The following is a 23,874-nucleotide window of genomic DNA, read 5'->3' as shown; positions in this document are numbered from 1 at the left end:
GGGTCAGGAGGCCCAGCAGGCACTGTCATCCCTGACCCTGAGCCCACAGCCTTATGGGCCACAACCATTCACAATCCTCCTCTCAGCAGTTTATTTCTGGATTTAGTACCGTAAGCACGTTGATTTCCAAAGAAAAACCAGCCTGGGAGAGTGTGAAGGCTGGTCCAAGGAAGGCCGTGTATTCAGGCCCCTGTGGCCTGCTGGCACCCCAACCTGCCTCTTCCTCTCTCTCCCCAGGATGCCCCTTATTTAGACCTGGCCCCCTACATGCCCGACTACTACAAGCCGCAGTACCTGCTGGACTTTGAGGACCGCCTCCCCAGCTCAGTCCACGGCTCAGACAGCCTCTCCCTCAACTCCTTCAACTCCGTCACCTCCACCACCCTGGAGTGGGATGACAGCGCCATCGCCCCGTCTAGTGAGGGTGAGTGCCAGGGCGGGAAGGGGCCGGCCTCTGTTGTGAATGGATTCTAAGCCGCGTAAGCCTGGCCGGGGGACATCTTTCTCGGCTGGTCCAGTGGTGGAAATTCAGAGTTAAACCAGGCCAGTCACTTCCCGGCTCTTCTCTTTCTCAAAGTCCCAGTGGTGGCTCAGAAACTGATTCTGGCGATCAAAAGCCACGATGAGATCTTATGAATGTTAGACCCCTTTTCAGAAGGCTGCAGACACGCACCAGGGCAGTTGTCTGCGGTCAGGAAGATCAGGAAGGCAACCTGGAAACTTCCTGACATTTCAGGGGTGAACACTGCCCACTTTGGGGGTGGTCCTACCCTCGATTCTAGGTAGAAAAGGCTAAGCAACCCCTGGAAGGAGGGAGAACCCAATGGGTCTCAAAGTTTAGAGGCAGACTCGCCCCCATTTCCCCTGGTCCATCGATTTCTGAGTCCCTCCTGTCCTTGACAGCGTGTCAGAGGCAATCACACACGTGGCAGCAAAGACCAAAAAGAACATCCTCCTGTCTGTAGTCATTTGTTGTCTTAGTCCAACGGCTGGTTGGAACAGCCTGGTTTCTTCCAAACCTTTGGCCTCTGTTGATTTGTAAAACTGGCTGTTGCCCCATTTGGGAAACCAGAGCCGTTTATGTACTGCACCCCACCTCATCTCCAGCGAAGGGGCTCCAAGCACCAATTCAGCCCCAGGGGCACCCAGAATTGCATCAGCATTGAGACCTTGACCTTCTTTGTTTCTGCCTGTGATGTGGTCCTCTCTCCCGGGGAGGGCAGTTACTTTCAGTCTGGTGTTAGCTAGATTTGTATTACTCTCATAGGAGCAGGAGATGGCAGCTCAGTCTGCTTGGATCGGGCTCAGGGAAGTCGGCAGGACAGGCCTCAAGGGAGCAGCCAGACTGCCCAGCGACAGAGGTGTCCCTTGAGCCCACCTCTTCTTAGCTGCTGGGTTTGGCAGGAAGGAGAGCAAGGGGTAGGAAAGGAGGTTAGGTGCAGGGGAGCCATGTTCTTCCGAGCTTGGAACGGATTGCCCGCAGGTCTTCCTAGGGGTCAGAGGTCACTGGGCCAGTGCCCGAGCTGAGAAGCAGGCGGGCTCCTTGTAAGTTCCCCTGAGGTGGTCAGAGAAAATACGGAAAGTTGAATTTTTCCTCTCTTGTGTTCTTCCCATGCCTCCCACCCTGTTGCCCCCCACCCTCCCTGTCCTGCCAAACTACCTGTGTTTCTAATCTTCAGTTTTGTCCCTCGTTTTTGTAGATTATGATTTTGGAGATGTGTTTCCAGCAGTGCCGTCTGTACCCAGCACAGACTGGGAAGGTGGGACAGAGTCCGCTGTTACCCTCTTTTCCTGTTTTGCAACCTTTCCATACCAAGCTTGCTGCATGATTCAGAATCAGCTTGTTATTTATGATAATGTCAATGATCGTAATAAAGCCAAGTCTGGTGTTCTGACAGATGGAATTCTGCAGTAGAACTTGACCTTGAGGCTTAGGCCAACCCTTTCTCCCAGTGCAAGATTCTTCCCTTTATGCCGTGGCCTTGAGTCGCTGAGCGCATTTTGGGGACACACGGATCACCCGTCCCGATTGCAGTGCCAGTCATGCACCAGACGTGTACGGGGACTACCAGCTGTGGGGCCCTCGTGGGGAGATTGTTCAGGAAAACACTGCCTTTGAACATGGGGGTTGCGAGCTCCTTTAGGTCAGACGCACTTCTGTGTTACAGACATCAGGAGGCAGTGCAGACGGCTTGATCCACTTCTTAACGGCTTCCTCGTGGGTGTTTTTGGAGGAGATTGAGGTCTGAATGAGGGAAATTGCCCTAGCACGGCTGAAACATCCTCTTTGAATTTTTAAGGTTAACTAAAGTGAAATCTGTCAGGCACTTCCCTGTTGGCCCACTGGTTGAGACTTTGAGCTGCCAATGCAGGGGGTGTGGGCTTGATCCCTGGTCAGGGAACTAAGATCCCAAATTTCACGCAGCAGCGTGGCCATAAAGATTAAAAAAAAAAAAAAAGAAATCTGTTCATCTTTCCACCCTGTCCACTAGGTGGCAGCAATGCTTGGGCCTTTTTCTACTGGTGACGCCACTTCTGGGCTTGAGAACAGCCCTGAAGCTATTCTTGGGATTCCCATGACTATTCCAAGCAGAGGACGTGTTTCTGAGAAGGTTAATCCTTCCTCCTTAAAGCTGAGGCCAAAACCAGACCCCCTGTTAATAAACAGCCCTGCCCTGAGGGCCACTTCTGCCCAGGGTGGGTGCAGGGTCGGCCTCCGGAGGAGGTGGTGCCGGCTGGTCACCCTGAGCCAAGGGACGGCGGTTCTGCTCAGAGCTGGCCCCTGTGTTACAGCTGTCATCTGAGTCATGGATGATGGAGGCTCTTTTCCCAAGTAATGTGAGTGTGCAGTAGCTTTGGTTTGAGGAAAATAAGATATAGCTTTGAGAAAAATAAATTTATGTTATCTGGCCAAGAGAGTAGCATTAAGGAGTCCCCCATTTTAAGTTGAGATTAGCTTGAAATCCAGAATTCCATCATAACATCATTTATCCTTTCTGCCTCTCTTCTTGCAGCTCACATGCTGGGCATTGATCCCCACCCCCCCAGGTCTAACAACTAACCCACTCCTGACCCAGCTACTTTCCTGTGGCAGTCACTCGACAAGCAGGGCCTGACCCTCTGCAGCCCTCCAGAGCTCCTGTGGCCTGAGAACTAACAGCCCAGTCGCACTGCTTGCTCGGGCTGGGCTGGGCTCTGGGGTGGGGTGAGGTTGTCCCAGCAGTGACCACCCACTTTCCTGGTTCCTGGAGCGCTGACGATGCCCTGAGCCGGTTTGGCAGCTCCCCTGAGGTGGCTCTGTCTTCTCACACCTGGAGAAGAGCAGGATTTGGAGGCAGCTCCGGGCCCTGGGGTGGGGACTGGGGAGGCCTTTCCAAGAGCCCTGGCTTATGTACAGAACTGGTGGGTATCCCAGCCGGGACCCCACCACGCCCAATGATCTGCTTGCTCCACTCCTGGGACCCCTCCCCTGGACAGCTGCACCTCTCGGGGTCGAACAGGAACACGTGGACTTAGCAAGAGCCTCCTCTCAGACTGAAGGGCAGGCTTTTCTGCATCTGAGAAACAAGTTCTGGGGGTCCCTGGAGATTTGAAGAAAGGCTCCTATTTCACTCGTGTTTCTCTAGCAGAGCTGGCAGCTGCTCTTTGCCCCCTCCTTTGGCCTTATATTAAAAGACAGTGTACTTTTGATGCCATGCTGCGTCAGCAGACAGCTACCCCGTGGCTTCCCAGATTGGGCCCTTCCAGATGAGGCTGAGGGTGGAAAGCCTGTGCACCACGTCTCCTCTGGCAGATAAGGGCCAGCAAGATGTGCGCAGGCTGGCAAGTGGGGCATGAACATCCTGTGTCCTTTGCCATCAACCATCACCCGAGCTATCCTGCCAGCCTGGGCGGCCTTCCATCTGCCACTGGATAAACACCCCCTATGCTTCCATGCTGACACTCCCTCCTCTCAGTGTCCCGTTCCAGGGACCTGGGATGGACAGTTGAGGGTGGGAGGGCTGAGAGGGGGTGGGAGGGGGTAAGAGACCAGCTCCTCTCCAGAGGGCCTGTCTCCCTGGGGGAGAGTGCCCAGGGAGGGCCAGTAGGCAGGCTGAGGTTTGAATGAAATGAAGTTCTCAGCACCTGACTCTCAGGGGAGAAGGGCCCACGAGGCATCTCTGTGGGGGCAGCAACTCTGCACATCTTTCTCCCCACTCTGCCCTCTTCACTGTGCTCTGGGTCCTTCTTCCTGCCCTTCCCCCAGCTCTTCAGCCTTAGACTCCTTGTCCTGGCCTCTCAGCGTCTGCAGCCCTCATTTTCTCGGATCCTGGTTCTCTTCTCTCCTCCTCTGTCCCTCTGTATCTGCCACCGTGGGGGTCCCTTCAGAGGACTTTGGGTATCTCAGTCCTGTCAAGGGCGTGTTGCACTAATGGAGGCTCATGTTAGCCTGCGAGGCGTGCGGCCCATCTTCTGAGCCATCAAGGTCACCACCCCCGTAGGGCTTAAACCTGGAGCCTGCTTAACCTTGAGGCTCTTGACTCAAACTCGGCCAAATTGTTGAGATCTGTGAGAGGGGGGAACCCAGAGGGGGTGGCGATGGCGTTCCTCCAAGTTGCTCTTGAAGCACAAATCCCACGTCCTGCTGGCAGGAGGCTTCCACTCCTGAAACGGGGCCACCCCGGTCAGAATGCTCTGGGAAGAACTCGCCTGCCTCCCTCCCGAGATAAGGCATGCTTTGGGGGCCTGGGGTCCCCAGCTGGTGTCTGAAGGGCTGTCTCGTGTTTCCTGTTCTCCCAGACGGAGACCTCACAGACACTGTCAGCGGCCCCCGCTCCACCACCTCAGACCCAACCAGCAGCAAGGCTTCCACCAAGAGTCCCACCCAGCGCCACAACCCCTTCAATGAGGACCAGGCCGAGACTGTGTCCTCCTCCGACACCACCCCTGTGCACACAAGCTCTCAGGAGAAGGGGGAGTCTCACACTCCAGACCTACCGGACACCTGCACAGAGCTCGAGGTCATCAGGTCAGCGGGGAGGGGGCCCGAGAAGCTGGGTGAACGTCCTGGTGTCCCTCCTGTCTGCTCCTAGCATCACTTTTTAGTCCACACAGACTAGGACCCACCCCCTTTCACCCCGAGGACATTTGGCCCTCTTCCTGGAGACCAGGTACCCCTCCCTGTTCAGTAGTTCTTTGATCAAAGGAAAAAGAGGGCCCGAGCCTAGAAGATGGGTGGCACAGGCAACAACACAGACGGCTTCAGGGGCCAGGCCCAGGCTGCCGGGGGCATTTGTCCAGTCCATCCAGAAAGCACCTTCAGCCTGGACTTCTTTCCAAGGGAGTTCTTGGACATCAATGCACAAGTTCTGAAATCTGTACCAATTCTAGTTGAGCATGGCTCACTGAAAGAAGAGCATCTTCATCACATTGATGGGGATGTAGAAGGAAGGAGGAGGTGGATGAAAAGGTTGGAAACTCTTGGCCAAGAGCCTCCTCGGCTCTCTGACCTCCTCCAGCTCCTGCTCTTGAGTCCCTCCACCTGAATAAGAGGGTTCCCGGCCCAAGGTGGGGGGAGTTGCTCCCCAGTGATTGGAGCCAGGAGTCCCACTCCCAAAGGCTGGTTCAAATCCAGAGCAGCTAGAGAGGTTCAGACCTAGAGTTGCTTAGCCAGGTCCATTCCAGCCAACTCGGAGCCAGGAATTTGAGCTCAAAAGAATTTGAGTCTTTTGAATTATCCATTTCAATACCTAATGTAAAGTGAGGTCAGCTCAGGGTCAGCCCACCTCCTGCGGGGAGTCTGAGTAGAGGGGTCACTGGTCTGACCAGCCATGGTCTGTTTCCATTCCTGAGAGCACTTTACCCTAGTGTGCCACCAGCTAGAACTCACAGGACCCACTCAGGGGTTCCCCTGTGCCTTCCTCATGCTGGCCCTGCCTCTGCCAGCAGCGGGAGGTACTCGGCGCCTGAGCCGCGGTTGGCCCCTGGCCCAGGGTCCCATGCCTAGTGCTGCCTGGGACTCCTGAAGCTCTGATTCTCTGAGCTCCTTGCGCAGGTTCACCTGTTCTGACCCAGCCCACCTTGTTGCCCTCGGTACCGGTTACCCAGCTTTAAACCTCTCCCAATCACTACCATCCAGGGTCACCAAGAAGAAGAAAACAGGCAAGAAGAAGAAGCCCAGATCAGATGAGGAAGCAAGTCCACTCCACCCAGCCTCCACCCAGCACACGTGTGCCCGGCAGGGCAATGGCGACCCCGTGGTCAGCAGCCCAGGCCCTGGCCAGGGCTCCCCAGACACCACCCTGGCCTCCCCGCCACAGGAGGGACAGGGGCCTGGCAGCACAGTGGAGGGCAGCGAGCGCTCAGAGCCCGGCCAGGTGGGCCTGCTTATCCCCGAGATGAAGGACACCTCCATGGAGCGCGTGGGGCAGCCCCTGAGTAAGGTCATCGACCAGCTGAACGGGCAGCTGGACCCGGCCACCTGGCGCTCCCACGTCGAGCCCCCGGACCAGTCCTTTCGGACCGGCTCTCCCGGGGACGCCCCGGAGAGGCCGCCATTTTGCGACTTTAGTGAGGGGCTTCCAGCCCCAATGGACTTCTACCGCTTTACCGTCGAGAGTCCAAGTGCTGTTACATCAGGTGGCGGCCACCATGACCCTGCAGGGCCTGGCCAACCGCTGCATGTTCCTGGTAGCCCTGCGGCTGCTGGCCAAGAAGAGGCGGGGGGAGGAGGAGGACCAGGACAGACGCCTCGGCCCTTAGAGGACACCCCGGGGGAGGCACAGAAGCCAGAGGCCCAGGAACTGGACGCCCAGCTGCCCCAGGACGGTGAGGGGCTGGAGCCAGAGCCTGGGACCCAGGAGGCTCTTTGCAGACTCAAGGGAGACCAGCCCAGCCCCTGTCTGAGCAGCGCCGAGGACTCTGGGGTGGAGGAGGGCCAGGGGAGCCCTTCTGAGATGACCCACTCGGCAGAGTTCAGGTGAGCCAGGCTGTCTGTGCCACATGTGTGAGCCATGGCTCTCCTTGATCTGGGCACACTGGGCATCTGCCCTCCAAGTAGGCCAAGCACAGCTCCTGGAAGACCTAGCCTGGGCTGGGAGGTAGGAAGGGGTGTGGCCCTCTGGTGTCGCCTCACCTCCGTGCGCGCATCATCTCCGTGCTCCCTTCGTCTCCGTGCGCCTGTGTGGGCCCTGCTCTAGCTGACGCCTCATCCTCCCAACACTTGTCCCCCTCACAGAGTAGACAACAATCACCTGCTCCTGCTGATGATCCATGTGTTTCGAGAAAACGAAGAGCAGCTCTTCAGAGTAAGTCCTGGGATCTCAAGAATGAGCAAGAGCCACACAGGGAGGGCACGGCTGGATGGGCCCTGCGCCTGCTCAGAAGGGGGCGCGGGCTGTCCAGGGTGGGGTGTGCACCTCGGGGTCTGACCTCTCTGCTCCGGCCCCTCAGATGATCCGGATGAGCACCGGGCACATGGAGGGCAACCTGCAGCTGCTGTACGTGCTGCTCACAGACTGCTATGTCTACCTGCTCCGGAAAGGTGCCTGCCGCCCCGGGCTGGGCCAGGGCACGTGGAGGATGAGACTGACTGCTTCCTCATTCCCTGCACCTGCCACCCCCCACCAAAAGCCTCTTGCCTCCCACCCCTCTACCCCCACCCCGCTGGCCCTGAGTATCTCTCCGCTGCACGTGGGAAGGGGCTGTCAGTATCCCAGGACGTGAGCCTGGAGGCCCCTCCATGAGTACCCCATGTCATTCTCCTACCCCATCATTTCAGATAGCAGGGCGAGGGCGGGTCCTCACTGAGAAAAGATCTTGGGAAATGGGGCACGGGGAGGGCAGAGAGGCCCCCAGGGGTAACGAGCACTGGGGTCTCCTCTCTCAGGGGCCACAGAGAAGCCATACTTGGTGGAAGAGGCTGTTTCTTACAATGAGCTCGACTACGTGTCGGTGAGTTCGGGCTCCGCGGCTGGTGTGTGCTGTCTGTAGGGCTCCGCAGGCCACCCAGCCTCAGAGCTGCAGAGCAAGGCCGGCCCCTGGCCTCAGTCCTGGGGGGGTGCCAGCTCTCATCTACCCCCCGGATGCCAAGGATAAGAACCAAGCCCATGGGTCCCTCTTCCTTCTCTGTACATCCGAGCATCCCTGCCCACTGCTTGGTGACCCCAGTCTGTGCTTCTTCCCTCCCCAGCCCGCCCTCTGTCTGGCCATGGCTGCCCCTGTGGCAGCCGCGGCCAAGCTCCGTGTGCATGTGGGGTGTGGTTTCCGGCAGGTGGGCCTCGACCAACAGACGGTGAAGCTGGTGTGCACCAACCGCAGGAAGCAGTTTCTGCTGGACACAGCGGACGTGGCCCTGGCAGAGTGAGTGACACGCCCCTTCTGCCGGCCAGGAGACAGAGCATGCACTACTGGCCTGGCCACACCCCTGGGGGTGGAGGGTGGGAAGTGGGCTATGAAGAAGTAGAAAACAGAGACGTGTTTCGTTTGGAGCCTGCGGTCCGGGCAGAGAAGCAGGGGGGTGACAGACACACTGACCGACTGGTGACCTCAGACCCTCAGTGGCCCCCACAGAGGAAAAGAGGGCTGTCAGAATCACCCCCACAGGACAGAAAGCACAGCCCCTGCTTTGGGGCCATGGGGCCACTCCTGCCCCACGTGCTTCCGTGGGAAAACTGTCTGTCCTGAGGTCGGGTCTTCATCTGAGTCCTGCTGCATCACCTCATCCGGGCTTCCCTTGTGGTCAAGACCCAAGGTCCCTTGGCCATTGTGAAGGGTTAGGTTTCCCAGACCACCGTTTAATGACCAAGGACTGCTGCCACCTCATTGCCCCACCCGCCACCTTAGCCACCTTAGCTCTGGTTCCAGATGGGTCCCTCCCCTCAAACCCTGTGACCCCTTCAGGTCAGACATCCTCAGGACTAAGCCCTGTCCCTGTGAGAGGTGGGGGCCCCAGGCCTCTGACAGCAGACCCCACTCCCCGCACAGGTTCTTCTTGGCTTCTTTGAAGTCAGCCATGATCAAGGGCTGTCGGGAACCCCCCTACCCCAGCATCCTGACTGATGCCACCATGGAGAAGCTGGCTCTGGCCAAATTTGTGGCCCAGGAATCTAAGTGTGAGGTAAGAACCCGGGGAGGAGAGGCTGTTGTCCCCGAGATGCGAGCCCTGGTGTCAGGGTCACGAGGTGCAGACAGCGGTCTTTCATGTTTCCCTTCATCTGCCTGCAGCAGGCTCTCCCCTCCACCCCAGCCTAGCCGCCTCCCCAGCTGGGGTGTGTCCTCACCCTGCCCCCTCCCTCCCCAGGCGACTGCTGTTACTGTGCGCTTCTATGGGCTTGTGCACTGGGAGGACCCCCAGGACGAGTTCCTGGGCCCCACCCCCTGCCACTGCTCACCCCCCGAGGGCACCATCACCAAAGAAGGCATGCTGCATTACAAGGCAGGCACCTCCTACCTGGGCAAGGAGCACTGGAAGACTTGCTTCGTGGTGCTCAGGTGAGAGCTCTGGCCGGAGGTTGGGGTGGGGGACAGCACCCTCCTTCCCACGGGGATCCTAGAACTTCTCTGTGGTGTCAGCCACATAGGGCCAAGGAAGCCCAGGCCATCTCAGGTGCAGACTAGGGCTGCTGTCCCCAGGTCTGGGGGTACATGTTCCCTGCGGTACCTCTGTAGATTTTCCACCCTCCCAGCCACCCCAGCCTCCTTGGCCTCTGGGTTTCAAGCCCCAGCTTGCAAGGATCCCCAGGATGTAGGCTCTGCAGGCCCCCAGATCCCAGCCCAGACTCACCCCTGCCCCATTGTGCCCCTGCAGCAACGGGATCCTCTACCAATATCCTGACCGCACCGACGTGACGCCCCTGCTCTCAGTGAACATGGGGTAAGTGTCCTGGGCAATGGGGTTGCTGGGCAGGTATTGGGGCCTGTGTGGCTGCTGAAGGTCAAGGTCTAGCTGGGCCTGGGGCTCAACTCAGCCCCACCCCCACTCAGTGCCCTGGGGTCTGCTGAGCTCTAGGGGAACCTGGGGGAGGCAAAAGGAGCTCCCTGCCTGGAAAGGATCCAGTCTGATGGGGAGGCAGTCCTTTCCCTGGGAAGCGCCTGACCTAAGGGGGAGATGAACATACACACACCTGGAGGGACCATCAGGCCCACGAGGGGCAACATGTGCTGATTCGGAGAGGGTGGGGCTGAGAGCTGATTCTCCACCCCTCACCTGGCCCTGTTCAGTATGCGGAAGGACTTTGGTAATCCTGGAGATTAAAGGCGCTACACAGAAAAGAGTTGGGGCAGGGCTGCCCAGCTGTGGGGTCTGGACCACCCTCTGGTGTCCTCCAGCCCCAGACTCTGGGGCAGCCCCAGGTCTTCAGGCCTCGACCAGCCCCAGGAGCTCCCCTGTGCCACCTCTGCCTCCTCGACCCGTCTCACCCTCCTCCTCTGGCCCAGGGGGGAGCAGTGCGGTGGCTGTCGGAGATCCAACACCACGGATCGGCCCCACGCCTTCCAGGTCATCCTCGCCGACCGGCCCTGCCTTGAGCTGAGCGCCGACAGCGAGGCTGAGATGGCCGACTGGATGCAGCACCTGTGCCAGGCCGTGTCCAAGGGGGTGAGCGCCTTCTCCCCTACCCCCAGCCCGGGCCCCCAGGGGCCCTTCCCTAAACCCAGACGCATCATAGAGCAGCCTCCGAGGACCAAGACAGGACCTCCAAGGACCAGCCCAAGAGTCCACCCTGGAGCTTAGGGCCACCCATGGCCTGACACTCCCACCATCACCGGGCCAGCCCCTGTACTCCTGAGGTGGGCGGAGTCTGCTTGACCTCTGGAGGGCTGGGCAGCGGGGCTGGCTGGCCCCTGAAGCAGGGTGTCCTGGTGCAGACCAGCCCTGGAGAGCTCCAGCTTGCCCCTCCCTCCCCCCTCATCCCCCCCAGGTCATCCCCCAGGGGGTAGCTCCCAGCCCTTGCATCCCTTGCTGCCTGGTAATCACCGATGACCGCCTCTTCACGTGCCACGAGGATTGCCAGACCAGCTTCTTCCGCTCCCTGGGTACTGCCAAGCTGGCTGACATCAGCGCTGTGTCCACTGAACCGGGCAAGGAGTACTGCCTCTTGGTGAGCCGGGTGAGGGGGCAGGCGATGGAGGCAGGCCCTGCCACAGGAGTGCTGGGTCTGCTCACCTGGGGCCCCTGCTCTGCCCAGGAGTTCTCCCAGGACAGCGCGCAGCCCCTCCCACCCTGGGTCGTCTACCTGAGCTGCACACCTGAACTGGACCGATTCCTATCTGCACTGAACTCGGGGTGGAAAACCATCTACCAGGTACCCAGCTGCCAGAGCCCTGCAGAAGGGAGTCCTTCCGTGGGCAAAGGAGCACGGCACAGACCAAGGCAGGGGTCAGGGGCCCAGGGAAGCACTGAAGTAGGAGCTCCGGGAGAGACATCTGTAGGACCAAAGGGACAGGACACTAACTCCCCGGGAAGCTGAGGCTAAAGCTGAGCATCGAGCTCAGGAAACGCCATTCTTAACCTTCTCAGTCCCCATCAAAAAGCAGGAATTAAGGGCTTATAGTGGGGCTAGAGCTGTACTCAGATGGTGGGGGCATAGAGCTCAGAGCCAGGCTGAGGGGGCTTCATCAAACTCCTGGACAGATCCTGGTATGAGCACATGCTATGCTGTCCCTCAGAAGCTTTGGACCCACCTTGGGCAGAGCGCACTTCCACAGGGAGACTCCCAGGCACAGAGCCTGCCTCCTGGTGCCACCCCCAGCCCCCATCCCCAAGAGCTGGTGCACCCCTGTAAGGAGGAAGCTCAGGGAGTATCGTCCGGTAGGCTGGAGCCCTCCTTTCTCAGCAACATGGACATAGTTCCAGGGCAAGGTTACACCTGGTGCGGAGGGACCCCTTGGCTCCCTGAGAGCTCTTGGCGCAGCCCTCGGATTCCTGCCACACCCCACACAGGTGGACCTCCCCCACAAGGCCATCCAGGAAGCCTCCAAGAAGAAGTTCGAGGATGCCCTGAGCCTCATCCACAGTGCCTGGCAGCGGAGCGACAGCCTGTGCCGGGGCAGAGCCTCCCGGGACCCCTGGTGCTGAGGCTGAGCTGGCTGGTATCCTGGGCGGGTCAGGAGAGCGGGGCACGTGGACGGTACACAGTCATCGCCGTGTCACTGAGCTGCTCGGGGCCAGGCCCCCACCCGTGTTCCCGGGCAGCCAAACCACTGAGTGGGGCTTGAGACCCGGTCTCCCTCCCAGGGACCCAGAGTGGGTGCACCACACCCTGGGCTTCCTGCCTGGCAGGGGACAACTGGAAAGCGCTGGGGCAGAGGGTCCGAGCCCTATGGGCTCTGCAGATGCATGGCCTCCTCCCCGCGGCCACTGCCTCAGTCCACGAGGGGGAGTGGAAGGACTGGGAGGGCAGGAGCCCCTTCCTCCCCTGGGTCAGGGGCCCGGGCAGAGGCTTAGGCTGCCCTGGGGGCTCTGAGTGCCCGGCCATCCCTGTTCATGTTTGAACATTGACCCGGCTGGGAGGGAAGCTGGAACACCGAGGTCTAGTGCATGTCTGCTCCTCACTAACTCTATTCCCAAGCACACTGCTGCCTGCCTTCCAGACTCCACGGGTGACAGGGGTGGGGGGGCCAGGCTGGCCCTCCCTGGCTTCCAGGAGGCTCTGCATGTCCACGGCCCCTCCCTGACTCCTTCCAACCTGGCAGTGCCTGTGGGGTCCGAGACTCAGGCTGTGTCCTTCTGCCGGGAGTATGGTGGGGTGGGGAGGAGGGCTTGGAGAGGAGCAAAGCCCACCAGCCTGTGACAGCTGCTTGGCTGGAGCCAGGTCCTTCCCAAGAGGGGCCCTCTGGGGAAGAGGGTCAGGTGGCCTGGGGTTTGTTTTTTAAAATAAAATAGACATGTTATATTGCCAAGACTTGTCACTGGCCCTTTTTGACCAGGGTGGAGGTGAGGGATCTCCGACTCTTCCTCTTAGGCCCCTCGGCCCTCACTCCTCATTGATCCCACAATTGCTCTTCCGTGAGATGCTTCTGGGCCCTCCCTGGCAACCACAATGCTCTGCGGAGGAGTTCAGGCACTGGGAGCTTCTGGGCCTCACCTTTGCCCTCCCTCCTGCTTCCTGCAGTGGCTGGGTGGGTGGGGAAGCCACCAGCTCCAGTCCCAGGACTTGTCTGCACTCCCCGGGCAGGGCACTCCTCCCCTCCTCCCCAGCTGTGGGACCTGAGCACCTGCCACTCGGGATAAACCCAGGAGAACCCAAGCTGTCCCCAAGACCTCTTGTTGGCTACCACCCTGGGGCTGGCCAGCGGGTGCCCAGCCTGCCCGGTCTGGGAGGAGCTCCTCAGCCCTTAAGCCCCTCAGCACTGTGGCCTCCAGGGCTTCAGGAGGAAAAGGGTGGACACGTGGAAGAGGCAGGTGTGGAGGCCATGAATGCGGAGTTCTGGGCAGCGTGGCCCTGCCTCTGGTTGTGATTGGAACTTGGTGATGCGGGGTGGCCCCGGCAGGAGAAAGGTCCCCTGGAGCAGAGGTTGAGATGGGCACGGTGGTGCTGGCTCCCCCTGGGCAGCCTGGCACTTGGCAGTAGTGCCCAGAGACGGGAGGCTCCAGCTCACCAGACACCAGGGGCCATCTCCACGCCTGGGCCTCTGCTCCAGAGAACCACAGCCCAGGAGCGGCCCCACCAGGAAGAGGGGAAGGACTAGGAGGGCAAGTCCTGGCCAGGCGAGCAACCAAAGCCACAAAGTCACTCGGTGAGACACAGCGGCTCTTATTTTTCCATCTCCTACTCACCCAGGGTGATTGGGTGAAGTATTGTGCTCGGAGTTCTTTACACATCTATAATTCTTCAAGGAACTTCTGCAGTGGGTGTCCATACCCCGACCTTAAAAATGGAGAGACTGAAGCTCAAAGAAAGGAAGTACTTGCTTGGGTCACATGTAACAGTGGAGCCTGGGATTTCAGACCAGTTTCACAGGCCTCTGGAGCCCTCTGCTGTCACTTGGCAGTGGGAGCACAGGGCACGGGAGCCAGACCAGAAGACCAGGGCCGGGAAAGGGGACATCACACGGTGGCAGCGGTGGGAGGAGCAGTTGCTGAGATGTGGAGAGAAGGTCCCAAGCAGCTGCCTCTTGCCCAGGGCCCCGAGCTACAGCACTGGCCAAGCCAGAAGCAGGCACCAGCCCTTTGCCCCAGGGCCGGAGAGAAGGCTGGAGGGCCAGAGGAGCAGGAAGAGGCTTCTTGGTTGATCAGCACTCTCTGCTCGCCCACAGTCTCCCTTGGGGCCCAGGTGACCTTTCCCCCAGATCCCAGGGTCCAGGCCCTCCCCTGCAGGGAGGTGTGGGGGATGGAGGCAGCTGGGATTGGTTTGGAGCTGGCAGGGGCGGGTCCTGGGCTCCAAGGAAGGAGCAGAGCAGGTGGACTCCCGAGATAGACCAGGAGCCGCCTGCCAGCCGGCGGCTTCTCTGACCCAGACCTCTGCCCTCCAAGACATGGCCCCAGGCTCCCTCGATCCCCAGCCCTGTGGCCTTGACGGGGTGAAAACAGCCTAAGCACCGCCACTCCAGGGCCTGTGCCCACACCCCCTGGCCCCTGGCCCTCAGGCCATGGAGACAGTGCCCCCAGCTGTGGACCTGGTGCTGGGTGCTTCAGCCTGTTGCCTGGCCTGTGTCTTCACCAACCCCCTGGAGGTAGTGAAGACGCGGCTGCAGCTTCAGGGGGAGCTGCAGAAACGGGGCACCTACCCTCGGCTCTACCGGGGCTTTGTGGCCTCTGTCGTCGCGGTGGTTCGTGCAGATGGGCTGTGCGGGCTGCAGAAGGGGCTGGCTGCCGGCCTCCTCTACCAGGGCCTCATGAACGGCATCCGCTTCTACTGCTACAGCCTGGCGTGCCAGGCCGGCCTCAGCCAGCAGCCGGGAGGCACCGTGGTCGCGGGAGCTGTGGCGGGGGCATTGGGAGCCTTTGTGGGGAGCCCTGCTTACCTGGTGAGTGCACTGTCTCCATCCGCCCCCTACCCTGTGACCCAGCTTGCATGGGGGTGGCAGCCTCCTGGGCTGGCCTCTAAGGAACAGGTGGGGTGAGGCAGGCTGGGTGGGGCAGCTCCCCAGAACATCCCCACCCAGGCTGCCTGGAATCTGCCCTTTGGTCCAGAGCACCAGGGCTTGGCCCTGATCCTCACTCCCCTGGGGGCCCCACCCCACCAGTCCTGAGCCAGGGGAGGGGGCGGAGAGTGACAGAGGTCCCTTGTCTTCCTATGCAAGAATGAAGCCTCCCTCTGGTGAGGGCCCCCTGTCTGAGCCTGGATGCTGTCATTGCTCTTGGTTCTCAGAACAGCTTTCTAAGGGTGAGCAGAAAGGTCGCGAGAAGGTGAAGGAGCTTGTCCCAGGTCACACCTGATGGAGACGCAGGCTGCCTCCAGAGCCTCACCCTCAGCCCTATTCCACACATCGGGAGGTGGCAGGTGCGGGCTCAGGGAGGTCTGGGTGTCAGGGCCCAGCGAGGCATGCCCTCGACACACACAGCTCCTCCAGGCTCTCCCAAGTTACCATCCCCAGGCCCTGTGTCACCTCTGCCCTCACAGGTCAAAACGCAGCTGCAGGCTCAGACGGTGGCCGCAATGGCCGTGGGGCACCAACACCATCACGAGGTAGGGACTGTCTCTCCTCAGAGCTCCCTGAGCTGGGTGGGCTGAGTGGGCTGGGTGGGCTCCTGGACAGGCAGGGGCTGCCCAGTGACCCCATGCCCTCTCCCCACAGAGCCTCTTGGGCGCCTTGGAGACCATCTGGCGGCAGCAGGGCCTGGCAGGGCTGTGGCGGGGCGTGGGTGGGGCCGTGCCCCGGGTCATGGTCGGCTCGGCCGCTCAGCTGGCCACCTTTGCCTCTGCCAAGGCCTGGGTGCAGGAGCGACAGGTGAGGCTCTGGGGACACCTGTGTCCGCCTCCACACACAGGAGTAGGAAGGGCTCCTGCCTTCCTTCTGTCTGTCTGTCCAGGTCTGCATCACACCCGCCCGTCTCTACCTGGACCCTACATAGGGAAGCCGAGGTCATGGTGACAGACGGGGCACCTTAATAAAGCTGAGGGCCCTGGCTCTGCCCTCAGGCCATGACCCTGGCTTTTGGGTCCAGCAAGAGTGGGGAGTCGGCAGTGAACCCTGAAGCTCAGGGGGGATGGGGTGGGGAGGGGAGTGGCTGGAGGGGCCTCCTCTGCCCCCCAGGTCTTCTAGCCCCCAGGTGCTGAGATGGTGGGGTGATACCACGTGGGTGGGTGGAGGGCAGCTACAGGGGTCAGCAACCTGTATGTCCCCACAGTGGCTCCCGGAGGACAGCTGGCTGGTGGCCCTGGCCGGGGGCATGATCAGCAGCATAGCTGTGGTTGCTGTCATGACCCCCTTCGACGTGGTCAGCACGCGGCTGTATAATCAGCCAGTGGACGGGGCAGGCAGGGTAAGCAGGGGACAGAGTGGGGAGGGCTGGGTGCTGGCGAGCACCCCCCAACACACACACCCAGGGCCAGGGACATGTGGACATGTGACCTACACGCACACACATTAATTCGGCTTGTTTGCTGAACACCCATGTCCCAAGCATGTGCTAAGCATTTTCACGTCCACATTTTAATTCTCTCCTCACAACCACCTTCATTTTCCTGATGAGGAAACTGGGGCTCAGAGACATCAAGTGACTTGCCTAAGGTCACACAGCTCGTAAGTGGAGGAACCTGAACTGGAATCCAGGCCTGACCCCACAGTCTCACTGACACACACAAGTCCTCATATACACTGGTACAGGATGTGTCCAGCACAAAGGTGCCCTCCACAGGCTGCATTAGGGATGAAATCCACCTGCATGCCAAGAGCCACACTGAGCACCTGTCCTGGGGCAGGGGCTGCCTGGAGGAAGCAGCCCCTTTTGAACTTTCACACCCCAAAGGGACACCTTTATGTGATTCGCGGAGCTTGGGGGCAGTGCCTTTTCCTGAAGTACCACAAAGGCCTCACACAGACACATGCCATTGCGCCAGCCAGGGCCCCACAATGCCTGCAGTGATGTCTGCCCTGTGTCTGTCCCCAGGGCAAGCTATACGGTGGCCTCACCGACTGCCTGGTGAAGATCTGGCGGCAGGAGGGCCCCCTGGCGCTCTACAAGGGTCTGGGCCCCGTCTACCTGCGCCTGGGCCCCCACACCATCCTAAGCATGCTCTTCTGGGATGAACTCCGGAAACTGGCCGGGCGGGGCCAGCACCAGGGCAGCTAGGTGGTGTCCTTCACCCCAGCACAGCCAGCCACTTGGCAGGTCGCGATGGCCTGCTGCAGCTGGGAATGGCTGTTCCATAGCCAGCCCAGGCCCAGGCCTTGCCCCAGGACCAGGGAGAGAGTGGTCAGACAGCTGTGGTCAACCCAGCCCCTGGGCCCACCTAGGGCCAGCGGACCCACCTGGAATCACCACCTACTCCATTCTCCAGAAAGTGTTCATCCTTCTCTGTCCCAGGTTACCTTATCCCAGAGCCTTACTCGTCACAATAACCACTCCAAGGTGTGAACAGCGCTGTGAGCTGGGTCACATACAATATCAACTTGCTTACACAGTGAAAGTGAAAGTGAAGTCCCTCAGTCGTGTCCGACTCTTTGCGACCCCATAGACTGTAGCCTATCAGGCTCCTCTGTCCATGGGATTTTCCAGGCACTAGTACTGGAGTGGATTGCCATTTCCTTCTCCAGGGGATTTTCCCAACCCAGGGCTCGAACCCGGGTCTCCCACATTATAGACAGACGCTTTACCGTCTAAGCCACCAGGGAAGTCCTGGGAGGTAGTAAAATTCTGTAACCGATGAGGAAGTGGAGGCTCAGAAAGGTGAAGTGCTTTGACGAAAAGCCACGTAGCTTTGAAGGGTCAGAGCTGGAACTGGAACTCACCTCTGCCCACCCCCAACCTGTGTGCCCTTGGCGAGAGCCAGGACCATGGGGGCTGGAGTGCCCCTGAGGGATCACTGCACACGTGGGGAGGTCCTGGGGAGCACCGTGAGGCATTGGGGCCATCATCTGTGTTAGTCTGCCAAGGCCACCATTACAGAGCTCCTCAGACTAGGCAGCTTAAAGAACAAAATGTTCTTTTCTCACAGTTCTGGAGACTACATGTCCAGGGCTCAGCAGGTTTGGTTTCCTCTGAGGCCTCCCTTCTTGGCATGTAGACACCTGTCTTCTCCCAGGGCCCCCACACCGTCTTCCCTCTTTGTGTCTGGGTCCTAATCCCCTCTTAAAAGAACACCAGTTATATTGGATTAGGCCTCACGCTAATGACCTCACGTTAACTTAATTACTTCCTTAAAGGCCCCATCTCCAAATACAGTCACCTTCTGAGGTTAGAACTTCCCTACATGAATCTGGGGTGGGGGAGGGGACACAACACAGCCCCTCAACTAAGGGCTTTTACTGAGGGTCTCCTAGACGCCCAGAACTGTGGGCATTTGCACAGATTCTCATGACAATTCTGAAAGGTCGCTCTTGATGTGCCCATTATTCAGATGAGCAGACTGAGATCCCAGGAAAGGAAGCGACTTCCCCAAGGTAGTAGAGCTGGGTATCCTCATCCCAGACCCTTTCCTTTGTCCAAGCTGCAGCCACACTCCCCCCATGGGCGTGTCCCTAAGGCACTGACCTTCGTGCTACAGAAGTGGGCGCTGAGTGCCTGAAGAGGCAGGACTGGCTGCGGTCAAGTGGCTTGAACTGCCTTCCCCGAACACCCCATGTCTGCAAAGAGCTGCTCCCAAGGCGCAGCCCTACTGCACACTCCAAACCAATAAAGTTTTTCTATTTTGTCTACTTCAACGACTCCGCACTGCTGGCAGCCTCATTCTCTGGATTCCCGAACCCCAACCCGTTGCTGGCTCTTCTGTCTGGGAAAGGAGAGTCCAAAAAAACTGGGGCGGCCCCACCCCTCAGGCCAAGCGAGGCCTGCCTGCCGCCTAGTGGACGCGAGGAGGATCGTCACGGCGGGCGGCTCTGCGGTGCAGGGGGCGAGGGCCTGCAGCTGGGTCCTGACGCTGCCCCACCCCACCCCCACCCTACCCCACCCCCACCGCCACCCTCCCCCCACCCCACACTCCGACCCTACCCCGCCCCCGGCAGTGGGAGGAGAGACATCCCTTCCAGGCCTTGGGCTGAGAAAGAGAAGCCTTAGGCTGTGGGGGATGGAAGCCCCCTTCCAGACCTTGGGCGGAGCGGGGAACCCCACACTTCAGGCCGAGAGGGAGAACCCATAACAGAGGCTGAGAAGGACAGATGAGGCCTGGGGCTTCAGGAAGGCGCTGTGGGGCAAGGCTCAGAGGAGGATGAGAAAAGTGAGCAGGACCGAGACAGCCCACCAGAGATGCCCTCCACCCCATGCTGCCCAAATGGCACGCGCCTGGGCAGCGGTCTTAACTCACAGCGCCGAAAGTTTAAGGCCCTAGCTCTCATCCCTTCCCCTCCCCTGGGCTTTTGACCCCTCCCAGCTCCTCCCCTCGCCTCCATCACCTTTGCCCGGTGGCAGTGACGTTGCGGTCTCTCCGGTTCAGACCTGGCCGGAGGCTGGGCTTGATCCCCGCGGCCATGTTCTCCCTACTGTCCCCCACCTCCTGGCTCCCCAGCCTCCCCTCCCTCGACTGGGGCTCCGGCCTCCTCGACGCCCTCCTGCAAGGTGAGCGCCTCCCCCTTGCCCCTCAGCCCCGCCCCCTGCGGGACACCTGCTCAGCGCCCGGCTATCCCACCCACGTGGAGTACCCCGCCGCCTCGCCTGCCGGCTCCTCTAACCCTACCACGCCGCCCACCCTCCCTACTGCCCCCGTCAGGCCTCGTCGGGGCCTGCGCAGTCTCCATCCTGAATAACCTCCTGAAGGTCTACTTCTTCGTGGGCTGTGCCAAGTGAGTGCTCACCTCCCCGGCCTGCTCCCTGCGCCCTGCAACCCACACTGAGAAGAGGCCTCTGAGAGGAGGGCCGGGAGGAAGAGGCCGCCCCTCCCTCACCCCAGGGAGTGGCTGGGAGCACCGGGACCCCCTCCAGGGACCAGGCTGGTGGTTCTGCACCCTCTGTCTGTCTCCTCTGCCCGCGCCCCTGTCTGTCTCCACAGCCACCCGGAGCTTCGTCTTGAAAAGCAGAGGCTGCAGGCCCGGTGGGCGTCGCTGGAGACCGTGCATCTGGCAGGGCTGGCCCTGATTCTGACCGTTGTGGGGGTCCGGGTGGCTGCCCTCGTAGTGCTCGAGTTCTCCCTCCGGGCTGTCTCCATGCTGCTTTCCCTGGACAAGGTGAGACCACAGGGAGGTGGTGGGTGAGGACGGCCTGGCCTTGGGCCCTAGTTTTCACCCCGGAATGAAAAAACTGGGCAAAACTGTGATTGCCAAAGCCCAGTCTCCACTCAGAGTGGACACAGCCCCAGGCCAAGAAGATAACACAGCAGCTTGAGGCTGTCTGAAGCTTCCCACCAGCCAGGCACTGGCCTAGATGCTCTGAGTGCATCATCTCATCCTTTTAACCACAGTGGGTAAAAGTTCGCTGGGATCCCAGTTTCACACGTGAGAAACTAAGGCTCAGAGAGGCAGAGTGGCTTATCCATGGTCAACAACCAGCAAGAAGTAGAGTCAGGCTTTGAACCCAGTTCTTCAAGGCTCCGAGCTGCCACTCTTCGGCCAGCAGACCAGTCCCAAGTAATAACCATGACTGAAATTAAGCTGAAAGAAATGATACAGTATTGAAACTTGCCTGGCAGTCCAGTGGCTAAGACTCTGTGTTTTTAATGTAGGGGCTGTGACGAGTTCAATCCTTGGTCAGGGAACTAAAAATCACACATGCCTTCATGACCTGGCCAAGAAATAAATTTAAAAAGACAAAAGAGACGATCCCAGTAGGCTTGACCTGAAGGCAATATTTCCTCTTTGGGAACAATCCCTGAGGTTCCTTCAGGCTCCAGCCTCCTACAGAGTGGAGCATCTGTACTGTGACACCCTCTGGGTCCCCCCAGGATGACGAGCAGCCTAAGCCCCCATCATTGTCCCCCCTACCCTCCCAGGGCTCCCAGGGCACCGAGAAGCTGCAGCTGTACCTGCTGTGCCAGTACTCGCTGGGCTGCGGGCTGATCTGCGGCCTGAGCTTCCTGCAGGAGGGCGCTCCGCACGGCACGCTGAACCTGATGCTGGGCCTGGGGCTGGCAGCGCTGCTCAGCACGGGCGCCCGGCGCCTCCGCCACCACGTCTGCCAGCACTACGAGCTGCACGGCAGCCAGCGCTACTGTGGGATCTGCCTGAGCCTGCTGGCGGGCGCGCACCACCTCCCCCGGCTGCTGGGCCGCACCCTGGCCGTGACCTTTATAGTGGGCAACCTGGCCGCCGTGGCCCTCATCAACCGGGACTTCCTGACCACCTCGGAGGCCGTGCGCTTCTGGACGCCTCTCACCATCTGTTACACCCTGCTGGTCATCTACATGCAGGGTACGGGCCATGGGCAGCAGCTGATTCACTCAACACTCACACCCTCCCGTCTGACCCGGGTCCGGTGCTGTGCTAGGCCCTGGGGAGGACGACAACACTCAGATCTGGCCCCTGCCATCCCAGAGCATCCAGTCTGGTAACAACAGCCATGCAGTGGACAGAGAAGGGTACAGGGTGCAGGGAGATGCCAGTGAGACAGTACTTGAATTGGGCCTCAAAGGATAAGCAGGAGCCCCTGGGAGAGATCACGACAGAGGGAATCATGTATACCAAAGCCCAGAGGTGATTCAAGGCCTGAAAACAGCAGGGAGGGGACGAGACTGGCCGGGTTCACAGGGCCCAAGGGAGAGCTGTCATCAGCCAGGTGAGGCAGTCTGTTCAGACGCCGCTGCAGGGTTTTAAGCAGGGGCGAGTGACCTGTTCAGATCTGGGCCTGAGGAGGAGCCACCTGGCTGCAGGGTAGGGATGGGGCTGAAGAGACAGGACAAGGAAGGGCAGTCAGGCAAACAGGGCAGAGATGCAGAGGCCCTGATGTGGGAATGAGCCTAGCACACTTGATGGACCACAAGAAAACTGGGATGGTTGGAGGTAGCGGGCCCGAGATGAGGTTGGAGAGTGGACTCCGATCAGATGGGGCAGGACCTCCTTGTAAGGTAAGGAGTCTGGAGTTTATTCCAGATGCAGGGGGACGTCCTGGGAGGATTATAAGCAGAGGAATGATTCCATCTTGTTAGTGTGTTTCGAAGGCTACTGGCTGCCGAGTACACGCTGAGTTGTGGGGTCCAGACTAGAAGCCCGGAGCCCAGTGAGAAAGCTGATTTGAGAGATGAAAGCAGAAAGAGCCTGCAGGGCTCACTGATGGATCGGACGTGGGAATGCAGGAAAGAGAGGAGTCAGGACGACTCCAGGGCGAGACCCTGGGTGGGCAGTGAGGCCCAGGAGGAAGAAATGCCTGGTGCCCTGTAGTTGCAGAGTGGAGATGGGGTGCAGAGGAAGGGAGGGGGGCTGCTTGCGGAGGGAAAGGCTCACACCTTCCTTGGGGAGGAAAGCGGTGGGGGAGCTGGGAGGTCCAGGCCCCAGCTCAGCCGGACCTCAGGGTGGGGCCGCGGGGATCAGGCAGGCGGCCAGTGACAGGGACCCTGTGTTTGCAGAGGAGCAGCGGCAGCGCCCCGGCCTGAAGAGCCACGTCCAGACGGTGCTGGTGCGCATGTGCGGTCTCTTCGTGCTGCTGCTGACCGTGGGCCGCTGGCTGGACCTCCTGGGCATCTTCATCTCCCTGCTGGGCGAGCTCTGGTGCCTGGTGGGCGTCCGCACCCTGCTTGATCTTTGCCAGATACAGGTGGGCACCCCCGCCCTGAAGGTCCCCCAGACACTGAAGCCCTGCTCCAGACAGCCCCAGGAACCTCACCAAGTCAGGGTTACCTTTTGACCCCTCAGAATCCCAGGTCACTAGGAATGGAGCGATTGAGGGGCACCCCCACCCCATCCATAGCGCACCCCATCCTGTGCCCCAGACCCCCAAATGAGAGAAAATTGGAGGCCTGAGTGCCCCCATGGGATGGGGAGATTGAGTGGCACCTCCATCCTTTCCTCCCTGTCTCCCCTCAGGATTTTCCACCCCAGAGGCCTTCGGTGTCAGCTCCAAGCCAGCCCCAGCCCTCAGCCCCTGCCCAGCCCGAGGAGGGGACGGCCACCTCTTGAGTGACCTCGGCAAGGACTTGGGAGTCTCTCAGGTCCGCTCAGGCTCACCTGGAGGCCTTGACCCCCGCATACTGCCTGGAGGCAGAGTGGCAAGGCTGCCCCCAACCTGGAGCACTGGGGATCTGCAGGAGGGCCAGGAGGTTTTGGGGCTGGGTCCCTCAGAGGGTGGGATAACCTGGAGGCCGCTGGGTTAACCTTTTCCTTTTTCTCAGGGCGGGGGAACAGATACAGGCCCCCTAGACCTTCCCTCCTAGGAGCACTGGGGGGACTTGTGTCCCCATGATGGCTTCCCCCGTTCCCTACCTCCCTGCCCTGTCCACAAACAATAAAGGTGACTTTCTCAGATTTTTCTTAGAATTGTGAACACACTGAGAGGTGAAGCGGCTTGTCTAAGGCGACAGAGGTCTTCTGACTGGGGCGGGCTCCTGGGATGTGTGCCTAGCTGGGTCCATGGGATTCAGGAATTTGACGTGGAGGTGGCTGAAGAGGTGACAGGGATGCAGTGGCATGGATGGGCACGTGGTCTAGGACCCCCTGGCTGTCTTGGGTGGAGGATACCTGTGTCCTGTCCCATCCCAGGTTGAGACCAGTGGAGGGGGTATGATGCTGGGCCTCTGTTGGTGCCCTTGGGTCCCCCACCTCTGACCCTTACATGGGGATCCTTCCCATCTCAGCCGTGTCAGCCTTGTATCCCCTGCAGGGCCCAGCTCACAAAGGCAAGAGTATATGGAAGAAAGGTTAGGCACCAACAAC

At 60.0% G+C, this 23,874-nt stretch overlaps 4 protein-coding genes across 8 annotated transcripts in view; all 4 read left to right on the top strand.

The window, feature by feature from the left end:
- PLEKHM2 (pleckstrin homology and RUN domain containing M2) overlaps nt 1-12,879 on the top strand; it is a 39,883-nt gene extending 27,004 nt beyond the window's left edge. For 4 of the 5 annotated variants that reach the window (XM_061383169.1, XM_061383166.1, XM_061383167.1 and 1 more), the window contains 15 exons: nt 238-424; nt 1,701-1,760; nt 4,780-5,008; nt 6,119-6,958; nt 7,217-7,286; nt 7,432-7,522; nt 7,868-7,932; nt 8,252-8,340; nt 8,965-9,097; nt 9,281-9,471; nt 9,788-9,853; nt 10,417-10,576; nt 10,899-11,078; nt 11,166-11,282; nt 11,921-12,879. In XM_061383169.1, coding sequence (XP_061239153.1) covers nt 238-424; nt 1,701-1,760; nt 4,780-5,008; nt 6,119-6,958; nt 7,217-7,286; nt 7,432-7,522; nt 7,868-7,932; nt 8,252-8,340; nt 8,965-9,097; nt 9,281-9,471; nt 9,788-9,853; nt 10,417-10,576; nt 10,899-11,078; nt 11,166-11,282; nt 11,921-12,055 — 2,613 coding nt within the window. In that variant the 3' untranslated portion in view covers nt 12,056-12,879. The remainder of the gene's footprint in view (nt 1-237; nt 425-1,700; nt 1,761-4,779; nt 5,009-6,118; nt 6,959-7,216; nt 7,287-7,431; nt 7,523-7,867; nt 7,933-8,251; nt 8,341-8,964; nt 9,098-9,280; nt 9,472-9,787; nt 9,854-10,416; nt 10,577-10,898; nt 11,079-11,165; nt 11,283-11,920) is intronic. The other variant, XM_061383165.1, reaches the window with a different exon arrangement.
- On the top strand, nt 12,865-14,396 carry LOC133228256 (uncharacterized). Its single transcript, XM_061383782.1, has 3 exons — nt 12,865-12,913; nt 13,500-13,716; nt 13,817-14,396. The coding sequence occupies exons 1-3, from the start codon at nt 12,865-12,867 to the stop codon at nt 14,394-14,396; spliced, it is 846 nt and encodes a 281-aa protein (XP_061239766.1).
- On the top strand, nt 13,713-18,786 carry SLC25A34 (solute carrier family 25 member 34). Its single transcript, XM_061383171.1, has 5 exons — nt 13,713-14,946; nt 15,543-15,608; nt 15,718-15,870; nt 16,271-16,405; nt 17,033-18,786. Exons 1-5 carry the CDS (start codon nt 14,569-14,571, stop codon nt 17,213-17,215), a joined length of 915 nt encoding a protein of 304 aa, XP_061239155.1. The 5' UTR covers nt 13,713-14,568; the 3' UTR covers nt 17,216-18,786.
- Nucleotides 18,787-19,044: 258 nt separating this feature from the next.
- TMEM82 (transmembrane protein 82) lies at nt 19,045-23,466 on the top strand. Its single transcript, XM_061383170.1, has 6 exons — nt 19,045-19,636; nt 19,788-19,860; nt 20,067-20,241; nt 21,003-21,420; nt 22,572-22,759; nt 23,029-23,466. The coding sequence occupies exons 1-6, from the start codon at nt 19,549-19,551 to the stop codon at nt 23,119-23,121; spliced, it is 1,035 nt and encodes a 344-aa protein (XP_061239154.1). The 5' UTR covers nt 19,045-19,548; the 3' UTR covers nt 23,122-23,466.
- Nucleotides 23,467-23,874: the final 408 nt, after the last annotated feature.

Source organism: Bos javanicus, chromosome 16 (assembly GCF_032452875.1).
Source record: "Bos javanicus breed banteng chromosome 16, ARS-OSU_banteng_1.0, whole genome shotgun sequence".
NCBI classification, from domain to species: Eukaryota; Metazoa; Chordata; class Mammalia; order Artiodactyla; family Bovidae; genus Bos; species Bos javanicus.
This window is presented reverse-complemented; position numbering and strand designations above follow the sequence as displayed.